The 19,121-nt window shown below is 41.8% G+C and overlaps 1 protein-coding gene across 1 annotated transcript in view; it reads left to right on the forward strand.

Annotated features, from left to right (window-relative positions):
* Positions 1–19,121, forward strand: part of LOC137260656 (protocadherin Fat 4-like) — a 71,329-nt gene that overhangs the window by 23,803 nt on the left and 28,405 nt on the right. The window contains exons 13-28 of the mRNA XM_067798255.1: positions 20–443; positions 1,496–1,689; positions 2,603–2,845; positions 3,834–4,075; positions 6,331–6,496; positions 8,073–8,493; positions 9,966–10,159; positions 10,997–11,236; positions 12,443–12,687; positions 12,951–13,347; positions 13,915–14,338; positions 14,993–15,186; positions 16,029–16,271; positions 16,988–17,220; positions 17,598–17,745; positions 18,628–19,039. Coding sequence (XP_067654356.1) covers positions 20–443; positions 1,496–1,689; positions 2,603–2,845; positions 3,834–4,075; positions 6,331–6,496; positions 8,073–8,493; positions 9,966–10,159; positions 10,997–11,236; positions 12,443–12,687; positions 12,951–13,347; positions 13,915–14,338; positions 14,993–15,186; positions 16,029–16,271; positions 16,988–17,220; positions 17,598–17,745; positions 18,628–19,039 — 4,420 coding nt within the window. The remainder of the gene's footprint in view (positions 1–19; positions 444–1,495; positions 1,690–2,602; positions 2,846–3,833; positions 4,076–6,330; positions 6,497–8,072; positions 8,494–9,965; positions 10,160–10,996; positions 11,237–12,442; positions 12,688–12,950; positions 13,348–13,914; positions 14,339–14,992; positions 15,187–16,028; positions 16,272–16,987; positions 17,221–17,597; positions 17,746–18,627; positions 19,040–19,121) is intronic.

The raw sequence follows: 19,121 nt of genomic DNA on the forward strand, positions 1-19,121 counted from the left end.
CCTAACAAAATCTCCTCAGGTTCGGGCAAGGTTTCGGGGAACCCCTTTCAGATAGATGCGGCTAACGGAGAACTTCGCACGTCCGCTGACCTTGACCGCGACGTAGGAACAGGAGGTGTGGAGTTTTACAACATTACAATCCACGTGTCCGACGGTGGGAATCCACAGAACTCAATCCAAGCTAACTTCAGTATATTGCTCTTGAATGTCAATGACAACGCCCCGACGTTAGACGTGACTGCATCTGACGTCGTTGTTCGCGAGGACGTCAATATTGGCGACGTCATCTACAGCTTTTCCGATGTGTCCGACAAGGATGGAGACACCGTCATCATCAGCGTGAATGGAAATGCGTCCGATACGTTCGAGGTCCAGACAGGCAATCTGAGATTACGAAATAGTCTTGACTATGAGGAGGAAACATGTTTTACTGTATCACTTACGTAAGTATCAGCTACGTAAACTTGTGTTTTACGCTGCTTTGAACACTTCGGCGATTTTGTTGAAAAGGTGCTTGATCTGGTTAGTCCAATCCCAATGTCTATTGAAAGTACTGAAATGCAAAAACAAACAGCCTTGTAATATATACCTGCCAAAAATACACGTCAGCACATGAAACACTGTAAAAACCGTTGGCGATTTGTTGGTTGTAGGTAAAGATTTGCCACACAAAAGTTTTAATAAAGGCATTGCCAACAGACACATTTCCTTCTCATCGCAAAGTAACATACATCACAGTAGAAATATAAGTAAAACAGAATTGGGAAAATAGCTCTCAGTGGGCACGAACTAGTTTCTGTGAAGGGCGTGTTCTTGGTTCCATATTCTTCGGAGGCTAATATTTGACCTCAGAATATAATGTCAGTCGCCATGAACATATGTCACAGTTAAATACGTATTCCTGTTTGTACTTCTTATTGTCCATATGTGTCAAGTGATTGAAATGGTCTTCTCTCAGTGAGCTGTATATTGTTGTCATATGAATATAATTAGTTGTGTCGTCGCATTGTGTTAGATGTTTATCCACACCGCTTTATCCCCTTTATCCTTGTTATCATGTTCAGGTGGATTTTTGTTGTATAAAACGTGCTGAACAAGTATACTTAGCGAGACCCAAAATACAGCAAAAACGGAGACATTTAAATCGAAATGTAAACGTAAAATATACTGAAACTCAAAATCTATATTTGACAAATAAATTGAATACCTAATCATAAATTTATGAGAGTGAACACCACAAACATATAAAGTTCAAAACACAGCTGTGATACCCATATCTAATGCCTCACACTCGAATGACCTTAGTGTTTGTTTCACTGAAAGACTTAAAGTAACATGGACGCATATGGTCGATGACCAGTAAATTCCTCACACTCGAATGACCTTAGTGTTTGTTTCACTGAAAGACTTAAAGTAACATGGACGCATATGGTCGATGACCAGTAATTTACAATGCGAATGTCAATGTGATTGTTTGTTTGCTTGTTGGTTACAGAGCCACGGATGGCCAGTTTGAGACTCAAATGTCTCTGACGATAAAGGTCCTGGACGTCGTTGACGAGGCCCCCATTATAACCGTCCTGAACCCTCTGTCTCTCCCAGAGGGGCTGTCCGAGGGGGTCAGGTTAGGGAAGCTGTTCGACGTGGTGGACAAAGATGCCAACGATAATCTAACATACAGTCTACAAAGTACGTGTTAGGGCTAAATCAAAATTTCTAATTATATGAGAGATGTTACACCATTTGGTGTTATTAGTCTACAACCTCTGAGATACATGTGAGCAGTCATATGATTCATATTCACAAAATGAGAGCATCCAAGGCCTCAGTGGAAATTTTACAAAGCGTTATGATAGAGATATGGAGGGTGTTTCCGAATTTGAAGCATTAGTGACAAACATGACGTTCGATGCAACTCCCTATTTTGACGTTCACGATTTTGTTTGAAACGAACATTTACTGGACGCTGCATGTGTTTATGACATGCCACGAGTGGGACAGGATACACTCACCGTTTCGCGAACACTTGGTATCAAAACCATGTTGATGGTGTATGCCCAAGAAACAGTCGTACTTATTTAAAGGAAATCGGCAGAGAATTCTTATGGACATGCAAACGGTTTTATCGCTTGACCTAAGAGGTCTCATCGACAAGTGGACCGCTCATTGAACCTAAAACGATTACTAAATGTACATTTTATATAAAAGTTGGTAACATCAAATATGCACGTTTGTATTGTTTGTGTTGTTCCATGCATAATTTATCTGTACAGCGGGTGTTGAGGTTGGTTGACTGGGCTGACATGTCATGTGACTGTATCTCAGATATGTAGATCGGTGCTCATCGTTTTGATCACTTGATTGAGGTCCAGACTTGATATTAACTGACACCAGCCATATAGCTGGAAACGTGATGAATATGGCGTTACATGACAAACGAAAACAAACCAACAGATCGTCCATATCACACTAAGTCTTGCACCCGTGGCTTTTCTCAAATATTAAACTACCATACCTTGCCACACTTATAATACTGTTAAAAGAGACGTTTAGGCCCACCTGGAAATAACGGGATATAAGGTATGATGTTTATAATGGGCAGGTAATAGCGGCATTGACTACTTCACCATCGACCCCATCCTCGGGGTCCTCACGATCCTCAAGGCCATAGACCGTGATGGTCCGAATGGGATACTGTCAGTTACAATGAACATCACTGTCACCGACTCCGCCAACAACTCCGACACCAAGCCTCTCGTCATCGATATTACAGACGTCAACGACAATGTTCCTGATTGTTCTATGGATGTGCATGGCATAACGCTCATGGAGAATGTTCCAGAAAGTAAGACTTGGTCCATTTTATATGTTTGACTTTACGGCAGGGAGTATCGAGTGAACGTATGTGGCCATGCACATACATGCAGGTTGTGCTTTACACTGAATAGATGTGAGAGGCGACTAACGGGATCGGATGGTCAGGTTCGCTGAATTGGCTGACACATGTCTTTGTATCCAGTTCATGCTGCTGGTCACTGGATTGTCTGATCCAGACTCGACTATGTACAGGCCGCCGCCAAATAACTGGAATATTTGCGCGTAGTTTGTTTCCAGCTAGAGTAGGATATCCTAACTCCTTTCAAATTTGCCTGGCGGCAACACTGATCTTCCGTACTGGATACATCTTCATCCCGATTAGACTTCATGTAACTGATGGTCAGACTCAGGTGGTCAGGCTCGCTTTCTTTGTTGATGTATGTCCATGCAAGGTGGTTATATCATTCAGTAAATCATTGTTGACATGGCATCCGAACCATACTACACACGCAGGTTGATGCTCATGCTGTTGATCACTGGGTTGTCTGGTCCACAATATTTACAGACCTTCGCCATATAGCTGGAATATTCCTGGGTGCGGCGTAAAATTAAACACACTCACTCAGTATAATTCTTCCTTGCAAATAGCTAGGAATATGATCCTGAAGTATCCTTCAGCGCATTTTTTTACATAGGAAGTATTTTCTATGTGCCACTGAAATGAGACGCCAAAATGTTTTAAGCAGGAACACGTAATATTTCTTGGTACATTGTATATGTGCCTTTGAAAATTGCTTGGAATGTGAAATATCCTTCTTCGTAGAACCAGCAGCTTTACATAAGGAGAATTTTAATGTATTTTCTAAAACATGCTGCTAAAGTAAGATGTCTTTCCACAGTTGAATCATTAATCATTGGTACAAGTGTAAAACTATTCAGCATCGTCTATAATCACTCAGCGGCATATAAGTAGACGGAGTAAAATGGAGTAAAATAAATGGAGACTATTGTTTCAGATGTTACCCTTGTTCGGTTCACGTGTACCGACAAAGATAATGACGGAAATGACACAGCAACACTTGTGCTCACGAATGAAGACGTGCTTCCCTTCAAAGTAGACGGAATGTCGTTGGTAACCACCAACATGACTGTGGACCTGGAGAGTCTTGGCAGTAATAGCTTTGATGTACAACTCACCTTCACAGATACACCTAATGCAGGACGTTCGAACTCTTTCACATTCCACGCGGGAGTAAATGTAAGGTGGATAACATGTCGTGTCTTGTCTGTGGGTGTTTTGAACACGTTGTTGTTAACGTCGCCTGGAACAATACCTCATTGTTTTGTTTTGGCAAATTGGTTACAAAATGTTTGTGACTTGTAAGTCTCAGGCACAATACCTCTCAAATTATTTAATTTCTGTCGGTGAAAATAATCTCGATACACCAAGGATATACTTTTTTTAGTGCGTCAGCTTTTACCGTCATGTCAGTTTAAGGCAGTTGGCAAACGTAAATGGCGCCGGTTACGTTAACTGGTGACGCATACGTGTAGGGTGGCAGCAAAGCGATGGTATCAGCGTCAACTTGGAACTCAACTCATGTCTGAAGTGACGTCGCACGGCTAAGAATCGCGACCCAGTTGATGAAGCAGGCGAAAGCCATCTTAATCCTTACCTGTGTTCGGATACGTTGGTGGTTGGCTTCACCGTCAGATTCGGCCTGCTGACAACACTGATTTTGTCAGGCTTCTTTACATGGTACAAGTTAAAGATAATCAGGAATCAATAAGGACCGTACTGTTTGGGAAGCTGGTAAATATCCACTAATTAACACATAGTGCACATAAGACAACAGTCACATTAGAAAAGGGTTGAGCAGTTCTGGTGTTTGGTTAGCGAGCGAGTGTTTCAATCACTGTACTACTCCGCCGCCACATATTTAAATACTAAATAGTTTCAATGTGTGAAATTGTGTGCCAACTTGTTGATTCGTTTCGAATGATTTCCCACTGATTGTGATAAACGACTTTAATGTGGGATCGCCTTATGGTGCCATGTAACATCAAACTGCATATGACATGATCAAGTGAATACTAAAGCATTGCGTGACCGTGTCACAACTGGTTGGGTCTATTATTGTGAAGGGGTGCAACTTTGTCAAATGACGTCGGCGTTTGACATCTCAGTGTCGGAAAATCGTCAGCAATGTGCTGAGTTTCTTTAAACAATCAGATGCGAATGGTTTAATGTTTCCTATTCGGGCTTTTAGGCAGCGAGCTCCTCTATTTAATGAAGTTCGACCAGTCGCTTGAGACGTTTGACCTCCCGAGTCATGCATATGTAGAGTAGCTCAGGTCAAGCTGAATAAGCTGTAATGGTAACTACATGTAATGCCGTGTTTAATTGCTGCCAACGCGTTGTCATTGGATCAAAGACCATTGCCATACACTGCTTGTTTGAAGCAAACTTACAAAAAACATCATTAAATTTGTAAGAGAGATGCATATGCCTGTGGCCTGACCCAGATCATCCTAGATATCTGCAGGCAATACGTTCCGGTAAGTCTCCACATTACCCTGGATGCATGTAAGGCTCAGCCCGATGGATTTATTACCTCCCTTGGCTGACTTTTTAGCCAATCAGGTGTCTACGCTGGGCAGTTGAGCGCAGCAATCACAACTCACTTTCGCTTTTTAAATTATCTAGCCGATTACACTTGGTAACACAAGCCATAGAGAAGTTCTCTGAACGAGGCAGAAGGGGCTCTTGCATAAATGTTTTTAAAGTTTCGGTCTTGTCAATTTGTCTGTATGATTTCCCCCAAATCTGAGCCGCACTGCGACCACACCTTCGCTGCTGCCGCCACTGTCTTTGTTAACACTGGCAAGCTCGGTTGTAACGGTGGCTGAGCTGACTGGCTACTGTGACAATGCGGAGCCAGCAAAGGAATGCATCAAGGTTATAGTGAGGACTGATCGGAAGGTATGCCGTAGAGATATCGAGGTTGGATCTAGATAGTTTGCCACTGAAATGAGCCATTTTACGGACGTTTCTAGTAATGCTGAGAAAAGAGTTGATTTAATGATCTGCTTCAATACTTAGCTATATATGTGTATCTACCAAGAGATCAAACGAAAGGTTTAGGACAAAATCTTTAAAACGAATCCTTCTTAATATATGTTCCTTTCTTGTATGACAAATCCACCCTGACCGCAACATCACATACTGCATTCCTATGTGTTATCGGCATTATGGCCATGGGGACTGAATTTCACAGCTTAGAAATCATTGATGATTTGTTCAGCCAAATGATGAATCGGATACGTGAAGCGAATCGAACCTGGTTCTTTCGTGTGGAGCTATGCCCTTTATGTACTCCTCTAAATCACTGTCTAGTTAGTTCTTAAGTAAAGTCAATTTCTATACATGAAAAACACGACACATCTGTTCATTTTGACGTCAAAACAGTGATGTCATTGATGACATGTATTTAAGCGGAAGTTGTGTTTCAGGTTGTTGGCATCAACGAGTACGCTCCTGTGTGGAATATCTCATCTCCATCGATTACTGTCAGCGAGGATGAGGAAGTTGGGACTATCTTGGCCTTTTTAACAGCCACCGACATGGACGCAGGACCTGATGGCGACCTTATTTACAACATCACCAACATAACAGACGGTATGTTTCTTAGAAGAGCCGTGGTCAATAGAAGCGATCCCTGTTGGTTCCCAACAACAGGGAAAGTGAGGCCGAATTATGACCGTTCGGCTTGATATTGCTGGAATATTGCTGAAAGTGGCGTAAAATCACATCCACTCCCTCTCACTAATGAAGGGATCCGTTCCTCAATCTCCCCTTTCGTCAGTAAATCTGACACAACTGCTGGATGCAAATACAACGAATACTGTCGTTCAGTGGGGTGTCCACCCTCGGTTTGAATCCGTACATCATCGTGATTCCATATTATGCGTGGTTCACATTTGGGCTGAGATGGGCCTACCGGAGCCATTTCAGCATGCGGTCGCCGTGCGTCGCCCATATGACTCCTGCATGATTCTACTGGCGCCACTATCTCGCCAAACGGCGAAGTTTGACAAATTTGAAAAATAAGTCGTAGTCCTGTAGCTCGTAGGTGTCATTGCACGGGCACCTCGCGGAGGCACATAGCGCACATATTCAGGCAACCAGTGCTTGCGCAAGGCACTGACATATTTGTTGTTTGAGTGTTCATGCCGTGTTCATGGGTGAAGTGGAATGATAATCAGTGAAACCTTCACAACACAGCAAAATATCACAGAGATATTTATACTATCTTCCTTTCATAAAATCCCCAAGATCGTAGTTCATAATCCAGTTATTTTGAACGATATTCTGTCAGATATGAGTGAGTGAGTTTGGTTTTATGTCGCTGCTTGTTGCTCTTTTCCAACAATATAACGGCGGAGACACCTCCGTATGAGCTTCACACATTGTGTCCATGTCGGGAATAGAACCCAGGTCTTCGATGTGGCGAAAGGACGCTTTAACCACTTCCCCACTGTCCCATGTCAAATATAAGGAATTACTACCCATAGATGGAGTAGACAGTGGGTGCGATTGTTCTATTTTCCTTTAATTTAGTAACCTATTGTCTACAGGGTGTCTGATAAGACGTACACATCATGTCACATCAGCGCGTTGTCGAAAATACTCAGGGAGAATTTTTGTGACGTCGCTTCTCGATAAAATTGATTGAATGAAACCTTTCTGCTCGTCCGCATGCAATCGGGAACACACAATTCATGGGAAAACTATAGTGAATAATCAAAAAGGGACTGACGGACATCCTCGCCTAATGATATACTGCGATGCAGTAAACTATGGCTATGCCGAACTCCGCCAAATTTAGTTTGTTAGAAACCTGAGTCGTTATTTCAGGTAATTTCAAGTAAAATATGGAACACATGGAGTGGCCAAATAAAGTTATATCCGTTAGTACACTATAAACATAGATTTAATAGCGTCGTTTAGTGTATATGAAATAATAATGTGTAGTTCCTCGATATCGACGGCTATTTATTAAATCATATCATTGGTTGTAGTAGATATTTTTATATAGTAGATATAGTAGATATTTGTCCCAGATATGTTAAAGAACTCCATGATGTGCTTATTTGTTTTCAATTTCAAGACGAGGAACCAGATGGTTCAAGTCTTAAATATCTATATACTGTTCTGCTCTGTTTACTTATACCTGTATATTTCCAATGCCAAGACACGGGAATGCCTGTTGAAGATGTGTTCATTATTCATCCAACAACCGGGGCGATACAACCCGCCAAGCTTCTTGATGGCGATGCGGCAACTGGAGGGTCGCAGTTTTACAGTGTGGAACTCATGGCTACTGACCAGGGACTGAAGGCAATGAACGGTACCACCAACTTCACAATATTTATCACAAACATAAACGACAACCCCCCGATGTTTCTTGATTTCGCACGACGGATAACCGTTCCCGAGAACACAGGGATCGATGACGTCATCACAAATATCACCGGATTTGACGCAGATATGGATGACCTCACTATCACACTGATCGAAGGGGATGTTGACTATTTCTACGTTAATGGAACTGCGCTGAGGCTGAAGAAGGCCGTGGACCACGAAAGTCAGGAGTGTTACATGCTCTCTGTCAGGTGAGTGAGTAGGTTTAGTCCTACGCCGCTGTGAGCAATATTCCGGCTACATAGCAGCGGTCTGTAAATAATAGAGTCTGGACCACACAATCCAGTAATCAACAACATGAGCATCGATCTGCGCAATTGGGATCCGATGACATGTGTCAACCAAGTCAGCGAGCCTGACCACCTGATCTCGTTAGTCGCCTAACAAACATAGTCGCCTTTAATGCGAAGCATGGTTTGCTGAATGTTTTCCGTAAGGTAAGAAACTAGCCAGATTTACATTAAGGAAACGATAATGTATATCTGCTTTGGGCCGATAAGCCCGCGATGCCAGGAAATCGAAAGTGTACAATTTTGCGTCTTAAAGTGAAAGTTTGGAAATCATTCCGACAATAACGATTAAGAATCAGCTCCCTTTGCTCATGTGAGTGAGTGAGTGAGTGAGTGAATTTGAGTTTACTTTTAATAATATCAGGAGGAGGGGGAGGGGTCACCTGCGATGAATTTAAGATACTGTACCCATGTGGGGAATCGAACCCGGGTCTTCGGCGTGACGAGCGAACGCTTTAGCCACAAGGCTAACCCGCCGCCTCCTTGTTCACGTATATGTCAGCAGTAGTATCATGATCTTCTTCAGTCTGGGTCTAGACACCTTCCAGACCTTTGCCTAAATATACCATGTCTAATGATAGCACAGGCTCTGTGAAACGGGCCTTAATTGTGCAGTGTTTCTTCGACCAGTTCAATCCTGGTACCATTGTGATAATATCTGTAATTTTTTGGTCAAATTTTCAAGTGTATACTATACTTTGCCTGGAATTGTATAGGGAAAGTCCATTACGAGTAGCCGTTTTTGTTATAGGGTGCATCATTCAAACAAAGATTGATCTCTATTTGTCGTGCATTTTGTCTGGGCAGATTAACGGGAAAAAGACGAGGGAAGGTTCCCGTATTAAAAACAAGAGTCATGAATTCTATTTATCATTTTCACATTGCTGTTCTCAATTTAAGAAACAAATGCATCAAAACGTACATGAGAAACCTTTTCAGATCTCATGTATCAACTGTGCGAATTGATACTTGTTTTCCATTACAGTGTCAGCGGAAATAGACAAACTGTTAAATCTTTTCTGACACATTCATATGGCAAAAGCACATCTATGATTTTACTAATGTAGAATAACTGAAAAGGTAATAAGGGACACAATAGTGCTTCGATGTCATTTCCATGTCCGGTTTAATTTCACTGATATTTTCTAAAGAAAATAGCTTTTACGCGTGCCGGTCAAAAAGTCCTCTTCCCAGCTATCTTAAGTGGATTATGCATTAGGATATGGCGGACAAGTAAGATGTGCGTTCCCTATACATGTTTTAGTTAAATTAATACGGCACGAAGTATAATCGGAGTATATAGAACCTTGACGTGTTTGAAATTATTGCCATGCTCAATTTCGCACAATTGTCCTGAAAACTTTTCTCTTCAGCATGAGTGATGGTGATTTTAGCGTCAATGAGAGTCTTCTTCTTAACGTGAGCGACGTCATAGATGAACCGCCCAATATCGAGACACTAGCCCCTGTACTGATCGTTGAAGAACTTCCGGTCGGCACTGTGATCGGCGGAGTAGTCCGAGTCACCGATCTAGACAAAGGGGATGTGCTGAAGTATTCCTTGTCAGGTAAACGGTCATAATTATCATCACACAAGATCCGTCATCAAAACAGAAGCGGGTGGTTAGACTCACTGACTTGGTTGACACATGTCATTGTATCCCAGTTGAGTAGATCGATGCTCATAATGTCAACCAATAGATTGTCTGGTCCTGTCTACTTAATGCACTGACCGACGTCAGAACTGAGTAAGTGAGTTTTACGCCACGCTCAGCGATATTCCAGCTATATGGCGGTCGATCCCGTTAGTCGCCTCTTATGAAAAGCATAGTCGCCATTTACTGTAAACATGGGTTACTGAAGGCCTATTCTAAGCCAAACCTTTACGGGTCCTTTTCAGCATGACATGTGTCAACCAAGTCAGCGAACCTAACCTATCGATCCCACAGACCTCAGAAAACGGAACACTTCTGAATAAATCCTGTATGAGGATTAATGATGTTTTTGCTGTGGATTAACGCACCCCGTAGTATTCTAACTATAATTACTCGAGTCCGAGCCATGCAATCTAGTGATCAACAGCATGAGCATCGGTCTACGCAGCAGGGATGCGATGACATGCGTCAGCCAAATCAGCGAGCCAGGCTACCTGATATCGATATTCTCCTCTTGCGACACACATGGTGTGCTGAAAGCCGATTTTAATGCGGGTAACAGGATTAACGCACACACCCAGGTGTACACAGGTAACTTGCACGTCGCCCAAAATAATCATGACCCTGAAATTAAACTCCACAACAGATCACATATTGAACTACAAATACCTCATTACATATTTGATGGTTCTAAAATCCTCACTTTATATATACACAGATATATTTTTCTTTATTATTACCACTGATCAGGTAATCATAGCAGCTACCTGAGTGTGGACAACACTACAGGGGAGTTCCAGGTGCGTGGACGACTTGACCTCGAGTCCTTCCCCTACCCTTACCTTGACCAGCTGACCCTTACTGTCGTGGACCAATCCGGACTCAACGCGTCACAGCAACTCAACTTGACCATCGTCGACGTGGACGACAACTTCCCCACATTTTCCTCCACGTTGTATACGACCAGCGTCAAAGAGAACACACCTAATGGTAACGTTAGGTCCAGAAATGTATTTGCCGAAGTGACTAGTGTGTACGTTTGTACAGCAACGTGCAGTAAACTTGGACAAAGCACTGTGACTGTGTGTCCCAGTCCTCCCAGCTGTAAATGGGTACCTCGTTAGGAGGCAAATAGCTCGATGCACTTTGATGTAGCAAGAGTTGTATACTCACCAGGGAGTTCAAACTGATAATATGATATGCCGTTGATACTGACATCCAATCATTGAGGGAAATAAATTTATATATCAGTGCCTATAGCAAGCACTAGTTGCCTGGATGTGTGCGCAATATACATATCCTATGATATGAAATATATTACCATGCACAACAACAGTTTGATTGTGTGCTTGTGCGTTACATCAAACGGACATCTAATTGACATGTAGTGCCGTTGCAATATGTTAATATGTATATATATTTTGTAGTTTGGATCGAGACAAACTTAGATAGGTATAGGTTATGTTCGCCTGACATCATCTCCTGCCATTTGATCTTCAGCGTCTCAGGATCTCTTTGCCATTAATGTAAATCGTATATGGCACTGCCTTGTAGGTGACACTGCCCAGTCAGTTAGGCTTTACAAAGTGGCATGGGTCTCCCACTTTCGTCATTTGCGGCCTTCCTGTAGATAACATGCAGTTTGAAGTATTTACGTTTCAATTAACCCTGACAGCCTGATCATGCAAACACGTACATACCAATGCTAAGACTGTTTCGGAGCACGTGTGCCCCCAAACATTTCAAATTCTTATTTAACTGTATAAATTATCAGTATAGTTTCTTGCAATGAGGCTACACAGTTGGATTACAGCTAGTGGAGCGACTGTCGTTCCTCGTCTTCGTCCTGACCACCATCGTTATTGTCAAAGTGTTGCTATTGTCAGTTGGCGACGTTTTGACGCTGATTATTTTAACTGCCAGTTGACAGTCGGCAGTTGAAAAAAAACCCTGTTTCACTGGCGGTCATGTTGAACTACAACGATGAACTAACGTTTCTTCCTCTTACAGAAAATTGGGGTAGAACATCTGTGGTGTTACAGCTCGCTCACACACCGACACATATAATTTAGAACAATTCCTTGATACAGGTATCATTATACATAATATGGCACTTTCTTCAAATTCAGTTGCGGCATATCATTCGTATATTTCAAACCGTAACGAGCATTTTAGTCTAAGTGTTGGTTGTTCCAGTGTCACTGCTACAATTGAACTGCACTGACTCGGACACCGGGGAAAACGGTCAGTTTAACGTCTCGATCGTGTCCGGAGACGCTGGCAACGTGTTCAGTGTCCGAGGGCTGGAGCTGACCGTGTCGGGCAACGTGGACTACGAGAGTCTCCAGGACCAGGACTTCAAGTACATCCTCACACTGAAGGCTACAGCTGCTTCTGGTGGTGTCAACCCCAAGACTGCAGCCACTCTGGTCATCGTAGAGGTCAGTGTCGATAATCCAATTGTAGAACCGTTCTCATATCTGTTGTAAAGTGTGATTATAGCGAGGTAGTTAACAATTGAATGTTGTCACCGTTTTTATGTAATCATTTGGAATAATATCACTCGATGTTTGAATATTTTGGATACTTGATATTATGACGTATCGCTATCATTCGTATCCACATTATGAAGTGTCTGTACTGAGGAGAATATATTACTGCACATGAAAATGCAAGAGGTTATAATTCCGCGTTTCTACCCTAGGTTATATCAGTTAATGAATACCCTCCTAAATGGGAAGCCACCGACAGTGCAACGACCACCTCTGGAACAACAATGACTATAGCGGGGACCTCAGTACAAGAGAATCTCACGACAACAATGACCACGACTCTGTCTGGATCCGCTGCAGTCACAACACAACTAGCGACATCACCGGGAGCTGGGAACGTCAGTAACGTACTTGAGACATCAATGGCTAAAACTGAGACATCAACGAATGGACTTCAAACGGGCACAGATCCCCAGAATAAATTTTTATCACGTATCTATGTGTTTGAAAATGCTACACGAGGTACGCTTGTGATGTCGGTAGGTGCAACTGATGAGGATGCAGGCAAAGACGGCCTTGTAACGTACACCATTCGATATACAGCCTCAGGTACGTACTTTATGATGCGATTTGCTTGCAATTGGCCCTTACCAGCCACATATGACGTTAGGTAGATGCGTCAGGTCACAAGAAGCGGGTGCAAAAATACGGGAGAAAATCGGTACATAAACAACGTATATTGCTGAATATACCTGAAAGGGAAAATAATGTCAAATTTGCGAGCTGCTGTACTACAAAAAGAATCCTGCATTTGTTTTTCGAATCGTATATTTCTTGAATATCTATTAAATGCACTAATGTCTTGTTTACATTTTACGAGGAACAAACACCACTAAAACAGCAATGTTTGTTGAACACAGTCTCTTGTTTTGGTTCAGTTGCTTGGGGCAGTCACTCATGTAAATATGTATATGTGTAGAGATTAAAGATGAGGTTAGGTGCACTTGTAATTCAAGTATACGCTTGTCACAATTCCATCCATGGATAAAATGTATGAAGGCAGTGTCCCAGACTAATATGGGCCAATAAATCGTAAATCTCAACTCTTCCACAATATCTTGTTGTTCATGGAATGCCAGAACATTATTTAGTGAGACTGAACTATTTCCGTTGCAGATAAAAGGATGAGTGATAATTCCCCATTTTCTATTGACGCCTTATCCGGTGACGTACGCGTGTCAGATAACCTTGACCGTGACAAAGCAACAGGTGGCGTTGAATACTACATCTTGACTATCCAAGCTATAGATGGTGGTAATCCTGCTCGTTCTGTTGAGAAGAATGTGACCATCTTACTCCTGAACGTTAATGATAATCCACCGACACTTGATACACCCAGTGGTATTGTCACTGTACCTGAGGATATGCCAGTTGGTGACGTCATCTTAAACTTTACATCCGAGACAGATATTGACGGTGATGATGTGACGTTTTTTATTGTTGGTGGAGATGCTGCTTTCTTCCAAGTGGCTAACGGAAGCCTACGTGTGCTCCAAAAATTCAATTACGAAGAAAGAACGATGTATAATGTTATATTAAAGTGAGTACAACGTCGGTACTTTGAACGTCACCTTCTGAAAGAGTTTAGCAGATAGCTGTACGAAGACACAACGTCATTCAGAGCCTAAATGTCAGTTTACTGTTCAACGTAATGTAGATCATAGTGTAACGCTGCCCAGAGTCATACCTCACGTGGAATCTTTATGTTATCAGTGACGGGGTTAACCTCTTTGGTCATGTGGACAAGGAGTCCGTTTTTGATCAGAAGTCTGTGGTTCAAATCCCAAAATGGGACTCGGGCATTTTATGGCTGTTACAATAGCAGATAGAGTGGGGTGTAGGTAGTATTAAGTATCTAAGTATCTGAGTTGAGTTGCCTCCGTTTGGGATCACATCATTTGATTAAAATTGTGAGCGCCATAGGTGAGATCATAAATTTACCAAAAGAGGTAAACAACAATAACCCAAACGTCCGTCTTGGGTTTTCATCCAATACCTAGCTTGCAAGCCGTATCATAAGTGGGAAAAAAGTAAACTAAACCAAACGCCCTCACTGACCGACTCACACACGTACTCACTCGACATTTAGTCCCTTCTCAACACATCCTTGTACTTCAGTTGCCCCGAAAATGTTGTATTGTAAAGGTACTTAAGGAACTGACTTATTGCAAAGAGTATGAACTCAATATTCCAGCGCCGATGATGGAGTGTTCGCCACGAACGTGACGATGACGGTTTATATTACTGACGTCATTGATGAAGCTCCAGTTCTGACTATTCTTGAGCCGGTCACCATCCAGGAAGAACTGGCAATTAACACGACGCTAGGGGGTATCTTCACTGTCTTTGATAGTGACCAGAACGACAACTTCACCTACAGCCTGGAAGGTTTGTCAAAATGGCATTCACAAGATCATGGGGAATCATCAGTTATAAAACAGCGATGGCGAAGATACTTGGAAAATGTACATCCTTTAATACAAACCGGCGATTGTAATACTGTTGCAACAAAGCTACTTATGGCAGAATCCAGTGCTTGATGACGTCACTGTATTGTCAAGTGACGTCATTGTTCTCTTCAGTGCAAGTTTATGGGTGATGAGCAGGGATAGGGGATTTCTTGCATATGGAATTCCTTGCTTATGACTCGACTTTTACCTTTACAGTTGATCGTTATTTTTGAGTAAATTTCTTGGAAAAATGTTTTTTCGAGAAAGTAAGCACAAAAACTTTTCTCCTTTCTTCAAGCCATCGAAATATTTAAGTAGGTGATCGGGTATATCGTACCTGTGATATCGGTGTTAGACTTTCGAATTTTGAATCACTCCAGCAAATCAGTCAGCACTTTTAGTCAATCCCTTTGTCATTAATAAATGTATAGTGTGAATAATGACCTTCTCAATCGTTGATAGGGATAATCAGTTATGTGAAATATACGTGAAATACGAAAGAGAATCGCTTTTGTGTGGCATGAAAAAAAAAAGAAAATCATGCTAATGTCACAAGTGGCGTTAAATTGTATGTCTCAATATTTCAGTTGTTAAGAGTCGTATCTTTCAAGGAAGAATATGATAGTGGTTCGGATTTGGGGAGATTATACAACATAATCATAAAAGTCACTACCGATATTAAAACTCGGGCCAGGGTCGTATACACGATTACCAAACAAACGGCTCTGGACTGAAAGGTATATTTGATCACCCACTAACTGCAGACATCTTTCTTCACAGGCAACGACTGTGACTATTTCAGCTTTGATCCATCTACGAATCAGCTGCAGATTGCCATGCGGATTGACCGTGATGGCACCGCGGGGGTCACCCAGCTGACAAACTTGTCCATGACAGTCACCGACTCCTCGGGAGCCACAGCTACTCAGTACTTCAATGTGACAATACTTGACATTGACGACAATCCTCCGGTGTTCTCGCAGATATATTACTATTCCACTATTGATGAAAATTCTTCCTTTGGTGAGGTCATTGTGTTGGATGTATCGAATTGAGGTCAAATAGATATGTATGAATACTCTACCAGTACAAATTTTCAGTTGGTGTAAACACTAGTGTTGGCAACTAATTAACATCTAATAATTAACATTGGTCGATTACAACCGATCAATCGAAAATATTTGGTCAGCAAATTATCAAATGTTCCTGTTGTCTTGTCAAGACACACACAAACATGAAGTAAAACATGTTGTAATTTCGGGGTTTTTTTTGTTTGTTTGTTTGGTTTTTTGCAAATTGCACAAAATCAATTTGCACATATCGGATATTTAGAGTGTTTGACCTCTCTTTCAATAATGACCTCATTTATATTTCATTTTAGTTATACTTTGAAGACTCTGTTCTTCTGTTCTGCTCAGCTGATGATAGGATTAATTGGCTATTAGACATGATGTCATATCTATTTCATATCGTATGAAAATCTGTTGTGTGTGTGTGTGTGTGTGTGTCTATATATATATGATGAGGAATATAATTATATATATATTGCTGTCATAAGTTAAAGTATTGTCCATATTTGCACATGGTAGGCTTGTAAAACTAACCCTTAAATAAGACATCACATATGCTGATTTATTTATTGAAATGTAGGCACGGCCATCCATAATTAATAACAAACATATTGGAGGAAGAGTCTTGTATTTGTATTAAGATTGTAACGTATTATCATCCAATTACAGTGAATATTCTAAACCTCACTGTCTCGGACTCTGACGTCGCCTCTGAGAAGACTCTACAACTCAACATCGTCGACGGTGACCCTGGATCCTTGTTCAACCTGACCGACAGTCAACTCTCAGTGGACGGGAGCAACCTCGACTACGAGAACCTCGCCGACATTGACTATACCTACACGCTGACGATAACGACGCAGGGAGGGACGATGACTGGGACGGCAGTTGTGGTAGTTGCGGTAAGCAAAATATGACTGATTATTAGTCTTTTCTCATAAGTGCATAAAACACATTATTATTACAACTTGTGACTGAACAGGTACACACGAAGCTTATTTGTTTTTGATAATACTGTTAACCAGTAATTTCGAAAATACAAGCGTTATTAAGGCTCCACCATGACTCATAAGAAAATAACAAAATAAAATCTTCCCTAAACAAGATTATTTACTCAGTATTTAGTACTATTTCCTCATGTATTCGCACAATTGTTCACTGCTAATGCAACTGATGCACACATTGTTTTGTCATTGATCCTTGCCATACAGAATATATTTCAAGAACTTCTATTGTATCTTGCGTTTAGGTGCAACCAGTAAATGAATTCCCACCCCAGTGGTCAACGCCAGTGGATGAGATGGGCTACTTCCCCAACATCACCTTGTACGAGAACGTCACTGTTGGCACCGAGGTTATCAGACTGACCGCTGCTGACGCAGACAAGGGCAAAGACGGGCAACTGGCTTACCACGTTGTTGACAACGGTAAGGTTCTTTATTAGTCTGGGAATCATTGGACATTTTCTTGATCTTAACATGTTTCAGTCGGCCTTTCTGCTATCTGGGTAACGATTCCGTTATGGAACATCTGCAAGTATACCATATAAGTGTATGTTGAAGCATGTACATTGTCTGGACAGAAAGTAAAGCATGAGTACTCTAGAGGTTGCTTAATGTGCATATCAACCACTCTGAAGTTGATATCATGTACTTATAGCTAAAATGGATAGAATTATCAATAAAATGACCGCACGTTATCAGAAATGAGCGGGCCTCTGTAACTTGATAATGCCCGCAAAATGCTTGACGACGGGCCATTATCAAGCCTCCTTCGTCGGGCAGTTAATGAAAGACCTCGGGCTTCTGCAAATGATAATGCTCTCGACAATAGCGTTACCCTTATAATATCAACGTTAATGGAGGCTACAGAATGTGCATATTAATTTTGATGAAGTATAGGTCATGTGCATACCATCCGTCATGGCGGTTATACAATATAGACATTAACGTTTGTGTCGGTAATGAAATAGGAATACGTGCATTAAAGAAGTCAGTTTCTAGTGCACCTAGTCCTTCGTGATGGCAATGGAATGTTCATCACGATCGTGTGGAGGTTATAGACATCAGCCTTCAATGAGGTTACAACATGCGGATACTATTCAGGCATCAATGTGTAAAGACCATGTTAAACATCCTTCGCGGCGACACTGCTAGAATGTTGTTAAGCGCGGCGTAAGTTAAAATGTTATGAACAACAACAGACCAACTACAGTAGTATATTGACAAAGATATAACTTGGAACAAATGCCTTTCCCTCACAACATATATTGATATTTTAAATGGTAAAAGATCATAATTTCATTACAGGGTCATCGATAGTGAACACATTTACCTTGGACGACGATACCGGAGCGCTGAGAGTCTCTGGCTACCTTGACAGTGACGCTGCCACTGGCGGACAGAACGTCTACGAGCTATCCGTCAGCGTCACCGACATGGGTAACGTACCACGTGTCATAAAGGGCAAGGTCAAGATATTAGTTCTCAACTCCAATGACAACCTACCACAAGTGACGTCACCAGTTCGTGCTGTTCGTGTACTGGAGAACGCAACAGTTGGTGACGACCTGCTCTTGATACCCACCTCTGACATCGATGGCGATGACGTCACACTCACCATCATTGAAGGCGGCGATGTTGTTGAATTCAGAAATTCGACGCTGGTTTTGAAGACGGCAGTGAAGGACATACCTGGATCATGTCCAACAGTGGTCATACGGTTAGTTGCTGATGGTTGGATGTAATGGTTATCAATGGTGTATCTTTGTGACTGTCAGAATTTGGATATTCAAAAATAGTCG

The sequence above is a fragment of the Haliotis asinina genome, chromosome 14 (assembly GCF_037392515.1).
Source record: "Haliotis asinina isolate JCU_RB_2024 chromosome 14, JCU_Hal_asi_v2, whole genome shotgun sequence".
Classification (NCBI taxonomy): domain Eukaryota; kingdom Metazoa; phylum Mollusca; class Gastropoda; order Lepetellida; family Haliotidae; genus Haliotis; species Haliotis asinina.